Here is a 24,781-nt window from a genome sequence, read left to right as displayed (position 1 = left end):
TAGTATTTATTGAGCATCTACTGTGTCTTTGCCTTCAAGGGATTTGCAGTCTAATGGGAGAAAGAGCCCAGAGTCTAGATTTCGCATTCCCAGTAAAAGGTAATAAATAACGTACCTTGCTGGATGAAGATGAGGATTCATTAGCTTCAATTTTGGCCTCCAGACAAGCTTAATTAGCCATTGAAAGAAATGGATTTGCTGAAGCTCCGATAGATATGTAAGTCAGTTAAGTAGTTTTAATTAAAACATCATCTCTCACTTGAGATGAATCTCACAGTTGTTGAAAGTAATTAATACCCTAGTTACAAAACCTAGTACATTGTGGGTGCCCAGAAGTAATAATTGATGATGGAATCTTCCCGTATATTAGCCCCCGAAATTTAAGATGAGAAGGGCCCCTTTCCAAATCTGGCATGTGAAGCCGCTTTCTAGTTCCAGTTGGAAACGTTCTAGGTGCCCAACCCCCAGCTGTATTCTTTTTTCCTCTTAGAAGGAGAGAGCGGTTATTCTGGCTAGAGGGCGATCATAGTACATATAATTTAGAAATGAATGTATTCGGTTAGTTGAAGTAAATCTTGGGAAGATGGAATTTCAGAAAAATCTACCCTGAATAGCTGCCTGGTTCTAATTCCTTTAGGTTCTTGAGAGCATCACAACCGGTGAGCCCGGCTTTCTTAGCCACATAGGCAAATCCAGACAGATTTCCCTGTCACTGAAAGACCAGGGCCTGTGTGAAATAAAATAACAAGCCTCTCTTTGTTCCAAGGCAGAGTAAGTGGGAAAACATGACACCGTAGTTCCTGCTTGGTCAGATTGGCTTTAGCCTACCTCTGATGTTATAATAATAATGATAATAATAATAATGGCATTTGTTAAGTTCTTACTATGTGTAAAGCACTGTTCTAAGCACTGGGGGGATACCAGGTGATCAGGTTGTCCCATGTGGGGCTCACAGTCTTAATGCCCATTTTACAGATGAGGGAACTGAGGCTCAGAGAAGTTAAGTGACTTGCCTAAGGTCACACAGCAGACATGTGGTGGAGTTGCGATTGGAACCCACGACCCCTGACTCTCAAACCCGGGCTCTTTCCACTGAGCCACGTTGCGTCTCCTATCTCATTGCGGGTCTTGAAATTCTTTGGCGCCAACCATATGCTTGTCAACATGTACAAGGATTAATGTAACTGGATAATTGTCACCCCCTGTAGCCCCCCATTTCCTGTAACCAGGTAAAAGTTAGTACAGATTTATTACTCTATTTTACTTGTACATATTTACTATTCTATTTATTTTGTTAATGATGTGAGTTTAGCTTTGTTCTGATGACTTGACACCTGTCCACATGTTTTGTTGTCTGTCTCCCCCTTCTAGACTTTGAGCCCATTGTTGGGTAGGGACTGTCTCTATATGTTGCCAACTTGTACTTCCCAAGCGCTTAGTACAGTTCTCTGCACACAGTAAGCGCTCAATAAATGTGATTGTTGAATGAATGAATGAATGGTGCAGTGTGCCGTGGAGCGTAATCCAACAGAGGGAAAAACCAAAGGCGTTGGTTTTGTATGTGTGCATTTCACCTATCTTTATTTGTATGGACATGTAGCTGAGATTGGCCCTTCCTCCTCCTCTTTCTCCACAGCCTTAATACAGATGCTGGCCGCCGCTGCAACCGAACGAGACGTGGCTTATTTTACCTTTGGGGATGCGGAATTGATGAGGGACATTTTCAACATGCACACGTTCCTCACTGAAAGGGGGCAGACCGTGGGTAAGTGCAAGACGTTCTCTCTCCATGTACACAGGTGAAGAGTTGGAACTGTACCAAGAGAAGGGGGGCCAGCCCTGACAGAGAAAGGCTGGCTAATCTCATAGGAAGCTGGGAATCTCATCAGAAGGCGGCTGGACGAGTGCGAGAATGTCAGTCTGGCTGAGAGAGACTCTGTCCAGATCCCCGCCCCAAGAGACCTCCTCTCTCCTCTCCATGGCAGGTCAACGTCAGGGAAACCATAGCACAGAAGTCCATAAGTATAGTTTTTTTTCCCCTCTCTCTTTGATATTCTTTAGGCACTTATGATGTGCTAATGCTAGAGTAGATACAAGCTAATTAGGTTGGACACAGTCCCTGCCCCACATGGGGCTCACAGTCGTCATCCCCAATTTACAGATGAGGGAACCGAGGCACGGAGAAGTAAAGTGACTTCCCCAAAGTCATATAGCAGACTTGTGGCGGAGCCCGGATTAGAATCTGGGGCCTCTGACTCCCATGCTTGGGCTTTACCACTGGACAGTGCTGCTTGTGGAATTCTGGATTCCCCCATTCAGATATCCAGTCGCAGAGGCACGAACATTTGGTCTCATACACTTGACCTCTTCTTTGTCTCCAGAAATTAGATAGGGAGGCGTACAAGCCAGACTCTTCTAACCAGCCAAGATGGACCACTTGAATCTTGGGCTGTGTGGGCCTCTTTTGGAAAAAGATTATGCAAAATCAATCAGTCAGTGATATTTATTGAGTAACTGTGTGCAGAACACCTCACTAAGCACTTGGGAGAGTACTCTACAACAGAATTAGTAGACTCATTCTCTGCTCACAACCAGCTCACAATCTAGAAGCGGACAAGCTAGTTCCTTCATATATGAGCAAAGTCAAGTAGTCTGGGTAAAGGATCAACATCCATGGTAGAAGGAGGTAATAAGCTCATTGTGGGCAGGGAATGTCAGTGTTTATTGTTGAATTGTACTTTTCTAAGTGCTTAGTACAGTACTCTGCACACAGTAACAATAAATGCGGTTGATTCAATAGTAATGTTGTCCTATCAGTGAGCCTAGAGGAGAAAGAACAAACAAGTGCTGTCAGTGGGATTTGCTTGGAAAATCAAGAGTTTCAGAGAGAAGCCCCACTTCTTGACCGCAGTTAAATTGCCATAACTGGCACGTGGTGGGAAACTGGATTAGTGGAAAGCTGGCCGGGACATCAATTATTTGGGCAGGTTAGGAAGGGATAGGACCGGAGGGGGACAGAGTGGTGGTGAGGGGAGGGAGGTTGTGGATATATTTGCTCCCAGATCCAGGGACTAGAGCAAACACTATTTACGTGGAATGATGTCAGAACAGGGTGGAGGGAGGCAGCTGGTGTCCGGAAGATTGATTCCCATTTCCATATGAAATCGATGATTCAGAGAGGTGAAGTTCAGTCATGACTTGTGTAGGTCCTGGATAGGACAGGGACTGTGTCCAACCCAATTCTTCTGTAAATTTAAACTGAATTTATCAGAAGCTTATAGTAGTAGATCTAAAGTCAAATTCACAAACACCCAAACTCATTGAAACCCGAGCATGGTAGGAGACCCAGGTGTTCTTGTCCATTACAAAAGGATCACTTTTGGAGGCCACATTAGGGATTCAGAACACTTCTGTAAAGTTATGGAATGCCTGGAACACAGGTTATGGTCCACAAAAATCCGGAATCTGTGTGGCCTGATGTCGGAATTGTGGGGCTCCTGTAGACTCTAGACTTATTTTGGGCAGGGAACGTGTCTGCCAACTCTGTTGTATTCTTCCAAGTGGTTAGTACAGTGCTCTGCAAATAGTAAGTGCTCAGTAAATACAATTATTTGATTTAGTTTGCCTTCCTGTTATAGTATATGAACTCAGGAAGGCTATTATCAATATATGCAGAAAGATAACCATAAATTCCGGCCTACAGGAAGTGTTGTTTCCGAGTGGTAGAACTCCAGTGATTTGGAGCTTGCTAGGGTTAAGGAAAATTCCAAGGGAGAAAAAGCAACAACATGTCTATCTTCTTTCTTTTCAGGAGTGTGCCTTCAGATTCCTTGTGCTCTATTAGGGTAAAATTTGATCCATAATAAATTGAATGAACATTGAATTAATGTGTGAACACAGCACTGTTAATTCTTTTTGTTCTTGAGGAAAAGGGAAGAAACGAGTCGATCAGTGGTATTCATTGTGCACTTACTGGGTGCAGAGCGCTGTATGCAGTGCTGGAGAGAATACAGTACAACAGAGGTGTTATCATCATCATCATCATCAATCGTATTTATTGAGCGCTTACTGTGTGCAGAGCACTGTACTAAGCGCTTGGGAAGTACAAGTTGGTAACATATAGAGACAGTCCCTACCCAGCAGTGGGCTCACAGTCTAAAAGGGGGAGACAGAGAACAAAACCAAACATACTAACAAAATAAAATAAATAGAGTAGATATGTACAAGTTAAATAAATAGAGTAATAAATATGTACAAACATATATACAGGTGCTGTGGGGAAGGGAAGGAGGTAAGATGGGGGGGATGGAGAGGGGGACGAGGGGGAGAGGAAGGAAGGGGCTCAGTCTGGGAAGGCCTCCTGGAGGAGGTGAGCTCTCAGTAGTGCCTTGAAGGGAGGAAGAGAGCTAGCTTGGCGGATGGGCAGAGGGAGGGCATTCCAGGCCAGGGGGATGACGTGGGCTGGGGGTCGATGGCGGGACAGGCGAGAACGAGGTACGGTGAGGAGATTAGCGGCAGAGGAGCGGAGGGTGCGGGGTGGGCTGTAGAAGGAGAGAAGGGAGGTGAGGTAGGAGGGGGCGAGGTGATGGAGAGCCTTGAAGCCCAGGGTGAGGAGTTTCTGCCTGATGCGCAGATTGATTGGTAGCCACTGGAGATTTTTGAGGAGGGGAGTAATATGCCCAGAGCGTTTCTGGACAAAGATAACCCGGGCAGCAGCATGAAGTATGGATTGAAGTGGGGGGAGAGACAAGGATGGGAGATCAGAGAGAAGGCCGAAGCAGTAGTCCAGACGGGATAGGATGAGAGCTTGAGTGAGCAAGGTAGCGGTATGGATGGAGAGGAAAGGGCGGATCTTGGCAATGTTGCGGAGCTGAGACCGGCAGGTTTTGGTGACGGCTTGGATGTGAGGGGTGAATGAGAGAGCGGAGTCGAGGATGACACCAAGGTTGCGGGCTTGTGAGACGGGAAGGATGGTAGTGCCGTCAACAGAGATGGGAAAGTCAAGGAGAGGGCCAGGTTTGGGAGGGAAGACAAGGAGTTCAGTCTTCGACATGTTGAGCTTTAGGTGGCGGGCAGACATCCAGATGGAGATGTCCTGAAGGCAGGAGGAGATGCGAGCCTGGAGAGAGGGGGAGAGAGCTGGGGCAGAGATGTAGATCTGGGTGTCATCAGCATAGAGATGATAGTTGAAGCCGTGGGAGTGAATGAGGTCACCAAGGGAGTGTGTGTAGACCGAGAACAGAAGGGGACCAAGCACTGAACCTTGGGGAACCCCCACAGTGAGAGGATGGGAGGGGGAGGAGGAGCCTGCAAAAGAGACTGAGAAACACTAGCGGTGCACATTCCCTGCCCACAGTGAGCTTACAATGGGAAAGTAAATCAAGTTTCTTGATCCTCCCTTTTATCGGGATCCCTGAGCAGGCTCATTCACTTCCCTCAGCAAGGCTTGGGCTTTCAGGGACAACTGGAAAGTGTTCCTTCCACGGAAGCCACATCTGTACATGGAGTGTTTTTGTTGCCCCATAAACCTAATGGCCAAATCAGGGGGATCTTTGTCTTTAGAATTTGGGAAAGTGGGTGTGTGAAAAGCATTCTGGCTAAATCAGGGGGATCTTTGTCTTTAGAATGTGGGAAAGTGTATGTGTGAAAAGCATTCCGGCTTATTCTAGGAAGTTTTTAGGGTATGTCTGTTAATTACCTAAAGAATAGATAGATAAGCTTGTAAGGGCTGGCTGCTAATTCTGTTGTATTCTATTCTCCCAAAGGCTTAGTACAGTGCTCAGCAAGCAGTAAGCACTCAGTAAAGAAGATTGGTTGATAAAAAAGCTGTTGTGGATAAAAAGTTGTCATAAGACACCACATAGTGTTGTTGGGGTTTTGTTTGTTTTTTTTTAACCTATTCTTTGTCATCTTAGTTATATAAACTTTTTTTTCAATTTTCCAGGGGACATTTACAAGCTTTTGCTCCGCTATTACAACGAGGAATGCAGAAACTGTTCAAACCTAGGACCCGATGTGAAGCTTTATCCTTTCATATACAATGCCATCGACTCCTATGCAGATTCCTCTGACCCGGCCTGGAAACGGACCGCGTTCTGAGGATTGGAACTTGAGCCTTTCGCCTACTCTCCTCTGAAACATCCTGTTGGAATACAGGGTGGAATATATATATATGGACTGGCTTCATTTAATATAAATGTGTATATAATCCTGTATTTGTAGTCCAGCTTGTTGTCCGGTTCGGAGAGGGGTTTTCAGTTGGTACGGGTACATCACTCCATCCTGATTAAGAAGAGGGATTATATTAGGTACATTTGAGTTTGGCATGTTTCCATCCACAGACTTCAAGCTGCCTTACTTCGCTACCCATTAGAGTTTTCTTAATAATCTCCTCCAGGTTCTATTTTGAGCTCTGTCAAACTGCGTGAACCGCCTCTCTCACTAAATGGTGGCCGGGAACTCCCGGGGTGATAAGGGGAAAGCTGGGCGACCATTTTCCAGGACCTGGCAGTAGACCCTCGGCCCTCTCGACCACCAGGACTTTGGTGGCTACATTCCTCCCACTGGGATTTTCAGAAATTTAAGGGTTTTTTTTTTTTCTATCTTTTCTCAAAGTTAAACAGTTTAAGAAAATGATAAAAGGCCAGGAAGGCAACCTGTACAATCATTTGCCTGTTCTTCATTTCCCACCCAATACTTTTTCTTATTTTTTTGCCATTGGAAGGAGATTGCGATTGAGGGAAATGCTGTGGAAATGTGGTGTTGAGCTGATATGGTACGGAAGAAAATTAGAGAAGGAAATTGAGGGGTTTTAGTTTTAACCAGCATCTGTGGGTGTGTTTTTTCCTAATGGAGAGTGAGGGTGTGAATATTCACATCAAGGAAGAGGTGGGGACTTGGGATTCCAGTTCCTGTATCATTATTGAGATGTTCCTGAAATTGGGAGAATGCTTTAACTTTTCAATGGCATATTGTTTATCGCACACTATCTCCCATATCTATGTTTTCCAATGTATTCATATATGTATTGTAAGTGTGTTCAAGTGTATGCACACTGAGATTAAATAAAACTGGAGTACTGAGACCGTGGCTAGACTTAGGTATCAGCAGGTGCTCTGTCTCCATCCTTTATAGAAATTGGGGTTCCTACAAGAAGCCCTCTGGGATCTCCAGAAGGGCTGGAAGGAAAGGATCTTTTTAGTGATTTTCCACAGTTGGGGTATATAGGGGATACAGTATATACCCCTGCCAATCAGGAAACTGGCAGGAGATGTTTTGGACAGTTGGTAAGTAAAGGCGTCCTTATTCCTTGCCATTTCATTTGTCATCAACCAGGTGGTTTGCTCACCAGCTGAAATTGCTTTTCAGGTTCCCTCATAATTTGGGTGCTTTCCCCATCTCCAGACCTGACGAAGCCCGCCCCAGCCTGTCTCGTCTTCTTTCTTCCCTCCAAGGTAGGAGGGGACCATTCTTGAAAGCATCAATGGGGGTCGAGAAGCTTGCCTCGGGAGAACCACAAAAAAAATGCACCACAAATGCAGGCCAGGAGCCCTGGACTTCTGTTCAGTAGGCTTTTCCACCCCACACTAGAGATCACAAAATGCTCGTGGTGTGAAAACATCGGCAGCCAGTGGGAAACAAAAGTGTCGCCTCATCCAAAAATGAGACTCTCCCGGAACTTGGTCACAAGAAGCACAGCGTGGCAGAGGTGGGCAGCCTTACCAGTCAGTTGGCCTGTAATCTGGGGGAGGGACAGGAAAGGAGCTGGAAAAGAACCTTGCTTAGGTGCATTAACCAAAGATTGGGATTGGTGACTTCATAGTTCTTTAGCCAAAAAGCGTTGGTGCTAAAAGCTGTTCCCTTTGCAGCAAAAAGATAAGGCAATCCAAGGAAGAAAAAAATACAGCCTCTACATCATGAGCTATTTAATGCAATTCTCGTTTGAATTTTTGAACTTAGTCCAATAGTTTTCCTCCATATTTCCATCTAGTGAGGCATAGAGTTATGATCCTCTGAAAATTCTGAGTGTATCTTACCCATCCTTTCACAGTGGAAGGTGGTAGAAAACGAGAGTCTATTGGATACAGAAATGTATCATCCTATGACAAATTGTAGTAAGCCAGTCAGCCATATCTATTGAGCGCTTAGTGTGTGCAAAATACCGTTCTAAACACTTGGGAGAGTACAGTATATTGGAGACGGTAGATAGGTTCCCTGCCCACAACGAGCTGACAGTCTAGAGGGATCCGGAAGGAACCTTGGGCGATCACATGGCCCAAGTAGGAAAATGACCTAACCATCTAGAGCAGAAGAGTCAGAGGCCAGCCCAAACGGTTACTCGACACGAGCAAATAATATTAGGCAAGGTATCTGGTGGAGGGAAGGGGGAGTTTTCATGCTATTAGAGACCGCAGCAAAATCAAGTGGCATACAGTCCCCTCCTGATTCCATCTCGTACTTCTCTTCTTCCACCTGCCTCATCTCCTCTGCCCCCTCCCTTCTCAATTCACCCCTAACACTAATCCATGGTCGCCTTTCAAGTCTTGTTGAACTCCAGTGGTGCTACAGTTTGAGAGACAGAATTTGAAAGCTGTTTGCATAACTTCCCTGTCCTCGAGTAACATGCCAGTAGAGAAGATTGGAGTCCAGCTGACAGAGAGAGAGATGAATGGAATTGGAAGGTGAAGGTGTGTTCTCCATTCCAGGCCAATGGGTCCCAAGCACAGTTCCAGTTTTCTCAGTGGGAGCTCTGGGATTACCAGCAGTTGTCCCACGGGAACAACCCAAGTAGGATCTGTTTATCTGACTAATGATTTGACCTTTCCTGGTGGTTTGTTTTAAACTGGAGTTTGTGAGTTACGTTGGGAGGGTGGGAGACAAGTGGAGATCTCAGTCTGCTAATGTTTACATGATTTTTGTAGGAAGAGAATAAAGAAATTCGGAGCATATACTTTGTCACGCCATTAATTTCTGCATCACCACTTATGGGGAGTTAGGGGGATTAGTGGTAAACTCAGCATGACCATTTGGTCGGATTCACCAGCACACCCCAGGTAAGTTGGGAAGGGATTTTTGTAGATACACCAAGTTCCTTGGTACTGGGAGGAAATTAAAAGGAAAAGGGTATCTAGACTGTAAACTCGTCATGGGCAGGGACTGTGTCTGCTGTTGTACTCTCTTAAGCTCTTAGTACAGTGCTGTGCACACAGTGCTTAGCAAATACGATTGCCTAACTGTTCTGCACACAGTGAGTGCTCAATAAATACAATTGATTGATTAATGTGCTAGGGTTTGTTCCCCACCAGATTCCTGAATCTCCAAGCACCAGGAAGGAGCTGCCACTCATTTTCCCAATGTTCTTGAGGGAACAGAGTTGAGCAATTAATATAAGCTTCTAGGGGAGGAGGAGGAGGAGGATTGGGGTAGCAGTCTCAGTCATAGGCCAGTCTAATAGCCAGGTGAAAGTAGCTGGGGGGACTCTCATCAAACAAAAATATTTATTGAGCCCCTAGTGTGTGTAGAACACTGTACCAGTTGCTTGGGAGAGTGCAATAAAGATAAAAAACACAATCCCTGTCCTCAAAGAGCCACAATATGTTGGTCATTGTTTTCTTCAGGCTTATTAAAGCCCATCAAAGGAAGTTTCTAATCTTGAATCCGGAAGGTCAATCCATCAGCCCAGCATATCAATATACCAGTAGAGAAGCAGCGTGGCTCAGTGGAAAGCGCACAGGCTTTGGAGTCAGTGGTCATGGGTTCAAATGCCAGCTCTGCCAATTGTCAGCTGTGTGACTTTGGGCAAGTCACTTAACTTCTCTGAGCCTCAGTTCCCTCATCTATAAAATGGGGATGACTGTGAGCCCCCCGTGGGACAACCTGATCACCTTGCAACCTCCCCAGTGCTTAGAACAATGCTTTGCACGTAGTAAGCGCTTAATAAATGCCATTATTATTATTATCCCACTCAATAGTCTCAGCTACCAATCAATTGTATTTATCAAGTGCTCACCATGTGCTGAGCTCTGTTCTAAGAGCATGGGAGAGTACAGTAAAAAATGGTAGATACGATCCCTTCCCACAGCGAGTTTACATTCTAGAAGGGGAGGCAAACATTAATAAGAATGATGGGTATGTATGTAAGAGCTGTGGGGCTGAGGGTGGAGTGAATAAGTGTGCAAATCCAAGTGCTAGAGCAACACAGAAGAGAGGGAGAAGAGGAAATTAAGACTTAGGGAAGGCCTCTTGGAGGATTTGTGATTTTTTGGTAAGGCTTGGAATGTGAGGAGTGATGGTCTGTGGGATATTAACAGGGATGGAGTTCCAGGCCAGAGGTAGGAGGTGGGCAAGAGATCGGCAGCAAGACGGATGAGATTGAGGAACGGTGGACGGGTTGGCATTAGAGAAGTGTGCTGAATTTAGTAGGAAATCAGCAAGATAAGATAGGAGGGGGCAAGGTAATTGAGTGCTGTGAAGCCAATGGTAAAGGAGTTTTTGTTTGATGCAGAAGTAATAATAATAATAAATATGGTATTAAGTGCTTACTATGTGCCAAGCACTGTTCTAAGCGCTAGGGTGGATACAGAGTAATCAGGTTGTCCTACGTGGGGCTCACAGTCTTAATCCCCATTCCCCAGATGAGGTAACTGAGGCACAGAGAAGTTAAGTGCCATGCCAAAGTTCACACAGCAGACAACTGGCAGAGCTGGGATTCGAACCCACGTTCTCTGACACCCAAGCCCATGCTCTTCCCGCTGAGCCACGCTGCTTCCCCATAGGCAACCACTGAAGGGTCTGGAGTAGAGAAACATGGACTGAACAGTTTTTTAGAAAAACAATGCCTGCAGCAGAGTGGACCAGACTGGAGTGGGGAGAGATAAGAGAGAGGAACGTCAGCAAGGAACCTGCTGCAGTCATCAAGGTGGAATAGGACGAAGGCTTAGATCAGTGGTAGCAGTTTGGCTGGAGGGGAAAGGGTTGATTTTAGTGATGTCGTGAAGGTTTAACCGACTGGATTTGGTAACAGATTGAATATGTAGGTTGAATGAGATTTGAGTTGGGGATAATTCCAAGGTTTGGGGCTTGTGAAACAGGGAGGATGTTGGTGTCTACAGTGATGGGAAAGTCAAGGGGAGGAAAGGGTTTGTTAGTATGTTTGGTTTTGTTCTCTGTCTCCCCCTTTTAGACTGTGAGCCCACTGTTGGGTAGGGACTGTCTCTATATGTTGCCAACTTGTACTTCCCAAGCGCTTAGTACAGTGCTTTGCACACAGTAAGCGCTCAATAAATATGATTGATGATGACATGTTAAGTTTGAGGTGTCAGTGGAACATAATAATGATGGTATTTGTTAAGCGCTCACTATGTGCCAAGCACTGTTCTAAGCGCTGGGGTAGAAACAAGATTGTCAGGTTGTCCCACGTGGGGCTCCCAGTCAGTGTGGCTAAGTGGAAAGAGCACGGATTTTGGAGTCAGAGTTCATGGGTTCAAATCCCGGCTCCGCCAATTGTCAGCTGTGTGACTTTGGGCAAGTCACAACTTCTCTGTGCCTCAGTTACCTCACCTGTAAAATGGGGATTAAGACTGTGAGCCCACCGTGGGACAACCTGATCACCTTGTAACCTCCCCAGCGCTTAGAACAGTGCTTTGCACATAGTAAGCGCTTAGTAAATGCCATCATTATTAATCCCCAGTTTACAGATCAGACAACTGAGGCACAGAGAAGTTGTGACTTGCCCAATGTCACAAAGCTGACAAGTGGAGGAACCAAGTGAAGATTTTCTGAAGGCAGGAGGAAATATGAGATTGCAGAGGAGAAAGATCAAGGCTGGAGATAAAGATTTGGGAATCATTCACATGCTATTTGGTAGGTGAAGCCAGGGGAGTGAATGAGTCCTCCAAGAGAGTGAGTGTAGTTGGAGAATAGATGGGGGACCCAGTCCCGAGCCTTGAGGGACTCCCACAGTTAGGAGGTGGGAGGCTAAGGAGGAGCCCCCCAAAAAAGATTAAGAATTGGCAGCCGAAGAGATGGGAGAACTAGGAGGGGACAGTGGCAGAGAAGCCAAAATTAAATAATGTTTCCAGGAGAATAGGGTGGTCCATGGTGTTGACGGCAGCTGAGAGGTTGACGATTAGGGTGTAGGGGAGGCTGTAAGATTTAGCAAGGATATCACTAGTCCTGGGAGACCATTCATTTAATCGCCCTTATTGAGCGCTTACTGGGTGCAGAGCACTGGACTAAGTGCTTGGGAAGTACAAATCGGCAACAGATAGAGACAATCCCTAAGCAACAACGGGCTCCCAGTCTAGAAGCGGGAGATAGACAAAAAAACTCAATAAGTATACAGGGCAGATTACCTTTGGTGGAGTGAATGGGGCAGAAGCCAGATAGGAGAAGGTCAAGGAGAGAAGTGGAGACAGCTCACTCAAGGAGTTGGGAGTGGAATGGCAGGAGGGAGTTGGGGCGATAAGTGGAGGGGGGTCGCAGGATCAAGGGAGGATTTTTTGGGCTAGTGGAGACATGAACATGTTCAAAAGCCCTAGGAAGAAGCTATTGCAGTGAACAGTTGAGGATGGTGGTGGTGGTGACAGAGGGAAGAAGGGAGAGGACAAATGTTTGGATAAGATGTGAAAGGATGGAGTCAGAGGTGTAAGTAGAGGGGGTAGATTTCAAGAGGCACCAAGAGATCTCTTGAGATACCTCTGGGAGAGATGGGAGACTCAAAGAAGGGGCAGGAGGAGGGCGGGAGGAACCTCCAAGTTGTTCAAGACACAGGATCATTTGCAGTTTTCAAATAATAATCGGATATTGCAAAAACAAGTTGGTGCATAATACATGAGTTCAGCTTCCTGTTTTGCATATGCAAACGATCCCGTGGCACTCACTAAACACTTGCCTTGTCTTTTGCGGCCTCCACATCAAAGGGTCTAACAGCTGGGCCTAAGAACAGCTCCAGAGGCAGCTGAAAAGAGATCAGTGAGGCCAGGCCTGCCGCTTCCTTGCTTGCGGGTAACCTTTGTGGAAGGATGAAATGTTATGACTCAGAGACCATTGTAATAAATATAACTTCAAAGAGTTCCCCCTTTCATTCATTTTTCATGAAGAGTGCTGCCTCGGATTCTTCATGGGAGGCTAAAGCTGGGGACCAGACACACGCCAGGCCTGCCCTACCGCTCTCCAGTGAGCGAAGGGGGAAAGGAGCTGACAGGAACAGCTCCCAGTGGAAAGAGCCCAGGTTTGGGAGCCAGAGGTCATGGGTTCCAATCCTGACTCTGCCACTTGTCAGCTGTGTGACCTTGGGCAAGTCACTTAACTTCTCTGTGCCTCAGTTACCCCATCTGTAAAATGGGGATTAAGACTGTGAGCCCCACATGGGACAACCTGATCATCTCAGCGCTTAGAACAGTGCTTTGCACACAGTAAGCGCTTAAAAATGCCATTATTATTATTATTGTTATTATTAGAAGAAGAAAGGGAATTTTCACAACCTCCACATTCAAACCGTATGCAGAATCAAATGGCAGGATGAGATTACCAATGAGAGGGTGGAATGCAATCAATCAATCAATCAATGGCATTTATTGAGTGCTTACTGTGTGCAGAGCACTTTACTAATCCCTTGGGAGAGTTGAGTATCAGAGTTGGTAGACAGGATCCCTGCCCTCAAGGAGTTGAAGCACCAAAATGTGCATTGGAGTGTCTTAAAGCTATCCCATTTTGCCGTCAGTTTTCCACTTTAAATAAAGTATTTTTTATTGAGTTTTCCAAATGTCAGTAACAAAGCTTTAGTGCAGAAGGGTAGAGATTCATGATTCATGTACTGTAGATACCAGGTGATTACTGGGTTTTGGTGCTCAGGGTTAGCAATGGGTTTTTTGCATGACTACCTGTAATCAAACTAGACACATCCTTGCAAATCAAGCATTATAATTCTGTGCTCTCAATTGGCCTTATTTAGCTTTCTCGAGGAAAATAAATTTCATTGTTGAGAAACGTTGCCAAAATACCGGGGGAAATTGATCAAAGTTTTTCCTATTGAATTCTGCCAGTTGTCTATCAGAAAGTTTTGTAATTATTGAGACTGAGTCTTGCTATGACAAGAAAGCCTGAGTGTCTACATGTTTTGTTTTGTTGTCTGTCTCCCCCTTCTAGACTGTGAGCCAAAGTTGTTGGGTAGGGACCGTCTCTGTATGTTGCTGACTTGTACTTCCCAAGCGCTTAGTACAATGCTCTGCACACAGTAAGCGCTCAATAAATACGATTGAATGAATGAATGGGTTTACAAACTAGTGGGAGAGATGGACATTAAAATAAATTACAGGTAATGGGGAATCAGCAGAATAATAGGTGAGTTATGGGCAGGGGATGTGTCAGCTAAATCTGTTGTACTTTCCCAAGCACTTAATACAGTGCTGTGCACATGAAGCAGCACGGCTTAGCGCAGAGAGCACGGGGTCGGGAGTCAGAGGACATGGGTTCTAATCCTGACTCTGCCACTTGTCTGCTGTGTGACCTTGGGCAAGTCACTTAACTTCTCTGTGCCTCAGTTACCTCATCTGGAAAATGGGGATTAAAAGTGTGAGCCCCACATGGGACAACCTGATTACCCTGTATCTACCCCAGTGCTTAGAACAGTGCTTGGCACATAGTAAGCGCTTAACAAATACCATAATTATTATTAGTAGTAGTAAGCACTCAATAATTGCCATTGATAAGTGCTGTGGTGAGGAAGTCAGAGGTCATGGGTTCTAATCCTGGCTCCGCCACTTATCAGCTGTGTGACTTTGGGCAAGTCACTTCTCTGTGCCTCAGTTACCTCATCTGTAAAATGGCAGTTAAGACTTTGAGCCCCACGGGGGACAACCTGATCACCCTGTATCCCCCCCAGCGCTTAGAACAGTGCATTGCACAGAGTAAGTGCTCAACAAATACCATTATTATTATTATTATGAAGATGGGGTGAGTATCGAAGTGCTTAATTGCCTAGGTTACAGATGGGAGAGCAAAGAGAGATGCAAGATTAGTCAGGGAGGGCTTCTTGGAGGAAATATGATTTAGTAGTACTTTAAAGATGGGGAGAGTAATGTTTGTCATATATGAAGGCACAAGGAATTCCAGGCAGGAGGCAAGGGCTTGATGGCAAGAGAGAGATGAGACTGAGATACAGTAATTAGGTTGGTGTTATAGGAACAAGGTGTATGGGTTGGGTTATAACGGGAGAAGAGTGAGGCAAGAGAGGTGGGGGACAGCTGAGGGAGTGCCTTAAGACAAATAGTATATTTAACGTGATATTTGATTTCTAATCCTGGTTCCGTCACTTGTCTGCTGGGTGACCTTGGGTAAGTCACTTAACTTCTCTTTGCCTCAGTTATCTCATCTCTAAAATGGAGATTAAGACTGTGAGCTGTTTGTGGGACAGGGACTGTGTCCAACCTGATTATCTGGTATCTATCCCAGTGCTTAGTGCAGTGCCGTGCCTGGCAAACAGTAAGCGCATTGTGGCCAGGGGATGTGTCTGCTCATTCTGTTGTATTGTGCTCTCCCAAGTGCTTAGTACAGTGCTCTATATATAGTAAGCACTCAATAAATATGATTGATTTAAAAATACAAATACCATAAATTTAAAAATGCTGAGATGGATGGGCAACCACTGGAGATTTTTGAGGATTGAAGAGACATGTCTTGTCTTATGCTGTTGAGTCGTCTCCGACCCACAGACACACCATGGACACCTTTCTCCCAGAACGCCCCACCTCCATCTGCCATCGTTCTGGTAGTGGATCCATAGAGTTTTCTTGGTAAAAATCTGGAAGTCGTTTACCATTGCCTCCTTCCGTGCAGTAAACTTGACTCTCTCCCTTGTCGCTGCTGTGTTGACTTGTAGCAGATTACCTTCCATTCGCTAGCCACTGCCCAAGCTAGGAATGGAATGGTTAGGCCGCTGCGTGACTCTCCCTCCCATAGTCGAGACTGGTAAAGGACTGGAAACTCTCCAGGTGTGACCCTGAGAGGGTGAAGAGACAGAATGATTATTTAGAAAACTGAGCTGGGCAGCAGAGCCAAGTGCGGGCTGGAGAGGGGAGAGTTTGGAGGCAGGAAAGTCACCAAGGAGCAGCAAATCCCCATATTTCAGATGAGGAAACTGAGGCACAGAGAAGTTAAATTACTTTCCCCAGGGACTGCAGCAAGCCAGTGTCTGAGGTTGGTTTAGAGTCCAGGCCCTCTGACTCCTGGGTTTTTCCACTAGAACATGCAACAGACAGAGTATTCAAAATAAAGAATTAAATGCACAATAGAAAAAGCAGATATGCCTAATTGTTGATGATAGGAATAAATACTTAATACTTTAACCTAGCTCTTAGCACAGTGCCCTGCACATTGCAGATGCTCAATAAATACGATCGATTGATTGAAATAAGAACATAAGTGCTGGAGATGGCTGATGGATTTAATTGAGTTGGGATGCTGGAATTCATCAGGGAAGGTGTGTTGGAAGAGGCGAGCTTTTAGGGGGTGTTCAAATATGGGAATGATTAAGAGTCTGTCAGATTTCAGGAGGGAGGGAGTTCCAAGCCAGAGATAATGAGAGAGTTGAGAGTGAAGTACAGTCAGAAAGCTGGCTTAGGGAGAACAAAGAGAAAGCAGGTTGGGAAGCAGTGTGGAATGGGTTGGTGAATAATCTTGAAGCCATTCATTCAATCAATCGTATTTATTGAGCGCTTACTGTGTGCAGAGCACAGTGCTAAGTGCTTGGAAAGTACAACTCAGTAATAAAGTGAGACAATCCCTGCCCATGTCGGGCTTAAACCAATTATAAGGGGTTTTTGTTTGATCAAGAGGAGCATGGGGAACAAGTGCAGGGTTTTGGAACCAGTGTTTGGGACTTAGTAAGCTCTTCATAAATATCACAATTATTATTGTAATTATTTGTGGAGGGTTTAAGGAACAGAGGGTTGTATGCAGAGCAGCGCATGAAGAAGATGACCAGTACAGCAACAGGTAGTAGAGATTGGAATGGGGGGAGACTGGTGAAAAGAAGATCAGCAAGGAGACCCAGGCCTGGGAGATAAAAGGTCATGGGAACAAATCAGGGTGACAGAAAGGAATGGGATAAGAGGAAATGAGGGTTTAATCGAGTTAGATTTGGTAGTCATCCTCATAGAGGTGATAGCTGAAGTCCCATCTCCTCCACTTGTCTATGGGCGAGTCACTTAACTTCTCTGTGCCTCAGTTCCCTCATCTGTAAAATGGGGATTAAGGCAGTGAGCCCTATGTGGGACAAGGAATGTGTCCAACACAGTTATATCTACCCCAACACTTAGAACAGTGCCTGGCACATAGTAAGTGCTTAACAAATACCATGATACCAATAATAATTATATAATATTATGATGGTTATTATTTGGGTGGAGAGGAGGGGAAGGATTCATCAGCCCCACAGCACTTATTCATAGATCCATAATTTATTTCAGTCTCTGCTCTCCCTCCAGGCTGTAAACTCGAGGTGGACGGGGAACGTGTTGAGTTGTATTCTCCCAACTGCTTAGTACAGGGCAGTTGCTCTGCATACGTTAAGCGCTCAATAAATAGCATTGATAGATTGATGTTGTGTAAGAAGAACTGGGAGGATTTGGCAATAGACTGTCAGAGTTGAAGGAGAGGGAGGGATCAGAGATGACACTGAAGTTTCAAGCTTCTGAAATGGAGGATAATGGAATTTATTGACTGAGACACAAAAGTTTCAGGGAAGAGAAGCTTTAGGAGGGAATATGAGTAGTTTGGATTTGGGCATATTAGGTTTGAAGTGCCAGTGAGAAAAATTCAGTTGGTGATGTCCTCTAAGCAAGAGGAAATGTGGATGGGACTTGCAGGTTAGATGAAAGTTTGAGGCTAGAATCAATCCATCAGTCACATTCACTGAGTGCTTACTGTGTGCAGGGCACCGTATTATGTACTTGAGAGAGTACAATATAATAAGATAAAGGAGTTGGTAGACACATTCCCTGAGCACAATGAACTTTCAGTCTAGAGGGGGCCAGAGACATTAATATAAATAAATACATAAATTACAGATATGTACTTAAGTGCTGTGAGGCTGAGGGAGGAGTAAATAAAGGGAAAAAATCGGGGTGACAGAAAAGAATGGGATAAGAGTAAATGAGGGTTTAATCGAGTTAGATTTGGAACTCATCCTCATAGATGTGATAGCTGAAGTCAATCAATAAAACAATGGTACTTACTGAGCACTTTTTGGGTGCAGAGCACTGTGCTAAGTGTTTGGGAACGTACAGAGAAGCAGCATTTGAGTCAGAAGGTCATGGGTTCTAATCCCGGCTCTACCACTTGTCTTCTCTGTGTGGCCTTGGGCAAGTCACTTCACTTCTCCATGCCTAAATTACTTCATCTGTAAAATGGGGATTGAGACTGGGAGCCCCACAAGGGACAACCTGATTACCTTGTATCTACCCCAGCGCTTATAATAGTGCTTGGCACATAGTAAGAGCTTCACAAATACCATTATTATTATTATTACAACAGAGTTGGTAGACATAGTAGACATGCCCCAATGAGCTAATTAATAATTTTATTGATAGAGTATTTTGTGCTTCTTTGCAGCACAAGTCTAAATCAAGGGATGGCATAATATTTCACTAGTTTTATTCTTCTTCTGAAAGGGAAGTATATTCTGACTCATCTATACAGAAATTAAGTCACATATCTCAGCAAACACAAATGCTGATTTACAAGTCTCTGCTTACTCTTCAATCTACATATAATTCTCTCTTTCTGAAGGGCACTGTTTTTTACCACGCTTGCCCGAAACACCTGTTATTTCTCCGCAACATTTCCCAGGTCAATACCTGTCTTTCCATCCAAATGGCCACAGTTCTTGTCCATTCACTCATTCATTCATTCATTCAATCGTATTTATTGATCGCTTACTGTGTGCAGAGCACTGTACTAAGCGCTTGGGAAGTACAAGTTCCCAGACTGAGCCCCCTCCTTCCACTCCCCTTCCTCCCCCTCCCCATCCCCCCACCTTACCTCCTTCCCCTCCCCACAGCACCTGTATATATGTATATATATTTGTACGCATTTATTGCTCTATTTATTTATTTATTGTATTTGTACATATTTATTCTATTTATTTTATTTTGCTAATATGTTTGAGTTTGTTCCCTGTCTCCCTCTTCTAGACTGTGAGCCCACTGTTGGGTAGGGACCGTCTCTATATGTTGCCAACTTGTACTTCCCAAGCACTTAGTACACTGCTGTGCACACAGTAAGCACTCAATAAATACGATTGATTGATTAATAAATACGACTGAATGAATGAATGAATGAATGAATGAATGAACGAGTTGACAACATATAGAGACGGTCCCTACCCAACATCTCATCTATCTCATGGCTGCCTGTGATGGGACCTGCCAGGGGATCAATACGATGAGATAAAAATGTCTAGGTGGTCTCTTAACTCTCCCCAAAATAAGATCTCCAATAAATGTTGCCACAACTCCCATTTAGTGCTTTCAGTGTATTTAAAATAAATAAATAAAACAATAAAAATCTCTCCAACCTTGGGAAATGTCAGGTGTTGCAGCTGGCTTGAGACTCTAATCTCGGGCCTATATGTTGAGATTCCCATTAAGTAGCCCGTGAAATTCCTGCTCGTTTGTCATTGCTTAAGTGAGTGTGACCTGGAAGGGCTGGGGAGGTGTCTCGTTGATAGCTCTATTACTGAAACCCCATCAATCCCTGGTTAACTGAGCCGCCGTCTGCGGGTTTGATCATGTAAAGTGGTTCGGCTAAGTGACACTTGCTATACGGTTAAAGGAACCTACTTCATGCCACTCACTGTTGTCACCAAGGACTCTTGTTGTGCACCCTTCCATCACTGTCAGCCTGTACAGTTCTTTCTTTCGGGGACAAGGAAGGACCCCTGGGATCTCGCCCTGTGGCTAATTACTGAGTCGGTGCTACTGTTCGCCCTTGGCACACTGACTATGGCTCAGTGGAAACAGCACGAGCTTGGGAGTCAGAGATCATCGGTTCTAATCCCGCCTCCGCCACTTATCTGCTGTGTGACTTTGGGCAAGTCACCTAACTTCTCTGGGCCTTAGTTACCTCATCTGTAAAATGGGGCTTAAGACTGTGAGCCCCCCGTGGGACAAACTGATTACCTTATATCTCCCCACCACTTAGAACAATGCTAGGCACATAATAAGCCTTAACAAGCACCATCATTATCAGCGCTTAGAACAGTGCTTTGCAAGTAGTAAGCGCTTAACAAATGCCATCATCATTACTATTATTATGACCCAGCTTGTGAATTAACGTTCAGTCCCAGTTAAACTAGGGGACACTTGGAATGTAGCAAAGGAGGCAACCATTCACGAATGGCTGAAGACTGTGAGCCCCCCGTGGGACAACCTGATCACTTTGTAACCTCCCCAGCGCTTAGAACAGTGCTTTGCACATAGTAAGTGCTTAATAAATGCCATCATTATTACGAATGCCTGCCTGCTTCCATTCCACAGATGGAGACCCTCTAAAAGTAGAAATGAATAGAGCACCTTTCTCTTGAGTAGCCCAAAGCAGCATGGCTTAGTGGAAAGAGCCCAGGCCTGGGTGTCAGAGGACCGGGGTCCTAATTCTGGCTCCGCTGCATGTCTGCTGCGTGACCTCAGGCAAGTCACTTCACTTCTCTGTGCCTCAGTTCCCCCATCGGCAAAATGGGGATTCAATACCCGTTCTCCCTCCAACTTAGACTGTGAGCACCACGTGGAACCTAATTATGTTGTAGCTACCCCAGGCCTTAGTACAGTGCTTGACACACAGTAAATGCTTAATGAGTACCACACTTATAATAATAACTATGGCATTTATTAAGCACTTACTATGTGCAAAGCAATATTCTAAGTGCTGGGGGGGATACAAGGTAATGAGGTTGTCCCACGTGGGGCTCACAGTCTTCATCCCCATTTTACAGATGAGGTAACTGAGGCCCAGAGAAGTGAAGTGACTTGCCCAAAGTCACACAGCTGACAAGTGATGGAGCTGGGATTCGAACCCATGACCTCTGACTCCAAAGCCTGGGCTCTTTCCATTGAGCCACGCTGCTTCAGCCCCCCCAAAACACACACACACACACACACACACACACACACACACACACACACACACACACACACACACACACACACACACACACACACACACACACACACACACACCCTTCCCATGGTGCTTTAGGGGTAGAAGGAAAATGTAGTCGGGAGACTGTGGTCCCTCTAGACTGGAAGCTCCTTGTGGACAGGGAATGTGTCTGTTTACTGTTGTATTGTCCTTTCCCAAACTCTCAGTACAGTGCATCATTATTGAGTTACAGTGCTTTTGTTTACGTATGAGTGTCTGAAATATAAATTACAAATTTATATGTTTATTTTCTCCATTTTTGTCACGTGAAAATGAGGGTTAAGAGGTGAAATGTCCCAGATCATCCAGTGGATCAGTGTAGATGGTACCCAATACCGTCATCCCTCCCACCCCCCGACCCCTCCTCCGGGTGGTCAGCTCAGATGCTGCTTGATTCCCCACCCTTTGACCGGGTGGCTGGGGGAAGGTAAGAAATTCATCATCCTAGGAGTCAGGAGATCTGTTTCCAACCCTGCTTTTCCCAAATCAAGGTAAGCATTGACTATGTCCCAAACACCGTACTAACTGCTGGGGTAGACCCAAGATAATCAGGTTGGACACACGCTTCAAACTTTCATTTTGAATACATCCACTGTGGTGGCTTTAGTGATTGTTTTTGAATTAGGTGAGGGCACAGTGATGTATTCTGTTGAGTTTCCCTGGAGTTTCTGATCAGTGAGCCTATTAATCAAACAATCAATTGTGTTTATTGAGCACTGTACTAAGCACTTGGGAGGGAACAATGGAACAGAGTTGGTAGGCATGTCCCCCACCCGTAACAAGCTTACAGTCTAGAGGGAAAAATAGACATTAATATAAATAAATCATTACAGATTCATTCATTCACTCAATCATATTTATTGAGCGCTTCCTGTGTGTCAAGCACTGTACTAAGTGCTTGGGAAGTACAAGTTGGCAACATATAGAGACGGCCCCTACCCAACAACAGGCTCACAGTCTAGAAATAGTGATGGCATTTGTTAAGCGCTTACTATGTGCCGAGCACTGTTCTAAGCACTGAGGTAGATACAAGGTCAACAGGTTGTCCCACGTGGGGCTCACAGACTTAATCCCCATTTGACAGATGAGGGAACTGAGGCCCAGAGAAGTGAAATGACTGGCCCAAAGTCACACAGCTGACAAATGGCGGAGCTGGGATTCGAACCCACGACCTCTGACTCCCAAGCCCGGGCTCTTTCCACTGAGCCACGCTGCTTCTCAATATGTACATAAGTGTTGCGGGGCTGAGGGAGAGGTGAATAGAGGGTGCCAATCTAAGTGCAAGAGTGACTCAGAAGGGAGCAGGAGAAGAGGAAATAGACTGTGAGCCCACTGTTGGGTAGGGACTGTCTCTATATGTTGCCAACTTGTACTTCCCAAGCGCTTAGTACAGTGCTCTGCACACAGTAAGCGCTCAATAAATACGATTGATTGACTGATTGATTGAAGGTGATGGGCTTTTAATAAGATTTTGAAGGTGGTCAGAGGGAACATATATCAAATACAATAATAATTATGGAAGCTGTTAAGTGCTCACTATGTGCCAAACAGTATTCTAAGTGCTGGGGTAGATACAAGTTGATCAGGTTGGACACAATCCCTGTCCCATATGGGGCTTTTACACTCATCCCCATTTTATAGAGGAGGTAACTGAGGCACGAGAATAAAATGATGGCATTTGTTAAGCGCTTACTATGTGCCAAGCACTGTTCTAAGCGCTGGGGGGGGGCATAGCAGCGTGGCTCAGTGGAAAGAGCCCGGGCTTTGGAGTCAGAGGTCATGGGTTCGAATCCCGGCTCTGCCACATGTCTGCTGTGTGACCTTGGGCAAGTCACTTAACTTCTCTGAGCCTCAGTTACTCCATCTGTAAAATAGAGATTGACTGTGAGCCCCATGTGGGACAACTTGATCACCTTGTATCCCCCCCAGCGCTTAGAACAGTGCTTTGCACATAGTAAGCGCTTAACAAATGCCATTATTATTATTATACAAGGTAATCAGGATGTCCCACATGGGGCTCACAGTCTTAAACTCCATTTTACGGATGAGGTAATTGAGGCACAGAGAAGTTAAGTGACTTACCCAAAGTCACCCAGCTGACAAGTGGCGGAGATGGGATTAGAACCCATGACCTCTGACTCGCAAGCCTGTGCTCTTTCCACTGAGCCATGCTGGGGGGGAGGGCATTTCAGGCCAGAGACAGGACATGGGTGAGGGGTCAGTGGTAAAACAGATGAGACTGAGGTGTGGTGAGTAGATTGGCATTAGAGGAGTGAAGTGTGAGCATTGAGTTGTATTATTAGGAAATCAGGGAGCTAAGGTGGGAGGGCAAGGGGAATGAATGCTTTGAAGCTGATGTTAAGAAGTTTCTGTTTGATGCCCATGGGGATGCAGCCTAGACTGAGAGGCTGTTTCCACCCACTGTTTAACAAATTGTGCTGTGTTTTCACACACACACACACACACACACACACACACACACACACACACACGAGTCTCATGGTGTCTTCAAATATGAAGACAACTCTACTTCGCTGTTGGCTAGGTGAGAGTGAGGCTCAGTGCAACCCAACGTCACCTCTGAAAAAAATATAAGCTTCTTGAGGACAGGAATTATGCTTATATGGAAGCAGTATGACCTAGTGGAAAAAGCGTGGGCTAGGGAGTCAAAAGACCTCTCTCTCTCCTCTTTTTCTCTCTCCTCTCTCCCTTCTCTCTCCTCTCTTTCGCCTCTCTCCTCTTTCTCTCTCCTTTCTCTTTCTCTCTTTCTGCCTCTCTCTGTCTCTCTCTCAGTGTCTCTGTGTGTCTCTCTCCATCTCTCTCTCTGTCTCTCTCTCCGTCTCTCTCTCCCTCTCCTCCCCTACTCCCAATTGAGGACAAAGGGCAAGCTTCGACCCCAACACTTAAGGACCGAGAACTTGTGCAGAGGAATTGGTCTTGGTGACAGTGTTTTGGCCAGTGCCACTCACCCTCTCTTGCCCCTTCCAATTTCATTCCCGCGGAGGCACAGAGAGCAACGAGCAAGTATGCAGGCAAGGGTGTGGCCTATTGTGAAGCACAAAAATAATAATACTAATGGTGGGATTTGTTAAGTGCTTACTATGTACCAGGCACTGTACCCAGCGCTTAGAACAGTGCTTTGCACATAGTACGTGCTTAATAAATGCCATTATCATTAGCTTTAATTCTATTTGTTCTGACGACTTGACACCTGTCCACATGTTTTGTTGTCTGTCTCCCCCTTCTAGACTGTGAGCCCGTTGTGGGGTAGGGACCATCTCTATATGTTGCCAAATTGTACTTCCCAAGCGCTTAGTACAGTGCTCTGCACACAGTAAGCGCTCAATAAATACGATTGAATGAATGAATGAATGCAGTGGATACACGCAAATTGGGTTGGACACAGTCCTTGTTCCGCCTTATCTCCTTCCCTTCCCCACAGCACCTGTATATATGTATATATGTTTGTACATATCTATTACTCTATTTATTTATTTTACTTGTACATATATATTCTATTTATTTGATTTTGTTAATTTGTTTGGTTTTGTTCTCTGTCTCCCCCTTCTAGACTGTGAGCCCACTG

At 45.2% G+C, this 24,781-nt stretch overlaps 1 protein-coding gene and 1 non-coding gene across 2 annotated transcripts in view; one reads left to right on the top strand and one right to left on the bottom strand.

Annotated features, from left to right (window-relative positions):
* PARG (poly(ADP-ribose) glycohydrolase) overlaps window positions 1–8,948 on the top strand; it is a 127,406-nt gene extending 118,458 nt beyond the window's left edge. The window contains exons 17-18 of the mRNA XM_038743565.1: window positions 1,637–1,765; window positions 5,945–8,948. Of these exons, the coding sequence (XP_038599493.1) occupies window positions 1,637–1,765; window positions 5,945–6,099 (284 nt within the window). The 3' untranslated portion in view covers window positions 6,100–8,948. The remainder of the gene's footprint in view (window positions 1–1,636; window positions 1,766–5,944) is intronic.
* Window positions 8,949–15,872: 6,924 nt separating this feature from the next.
* LOC119926265 lies at window positions 15,873–16,010 on the bottom strand. Its single transcript, XR_005450153.1, has one exon. It is a non-coding gene; the product is annotated as a small nucleolar RNA SNORA7 (small nucleolar RNA).
* Window positions 16,011–24,781: the final 8,771 nt, after the last annotated feature.

This window comes from Tachyglossus aculeatus, chromosome 3 (assembly GCF_015852505.1).
Source record: "Tachyglossus aculeatus isolate mTacAcu1 chromosome 3, mTacAcu1.pri, whole genome shotgun sequence".
Classification (NCBI taxonomy): domain Eukaryota; kingdom Metazoa; phylum Chordata; class Mammalia; order Monotremata; family Tachyglossidae; genus Tachyglossus; species Tachyglossus aculeatus.
The sequence above is the reverse complement of the archived record's forward strand: the minus strand, read 5'-3'. Positions and strand labels throughout refer to the sequence as shown.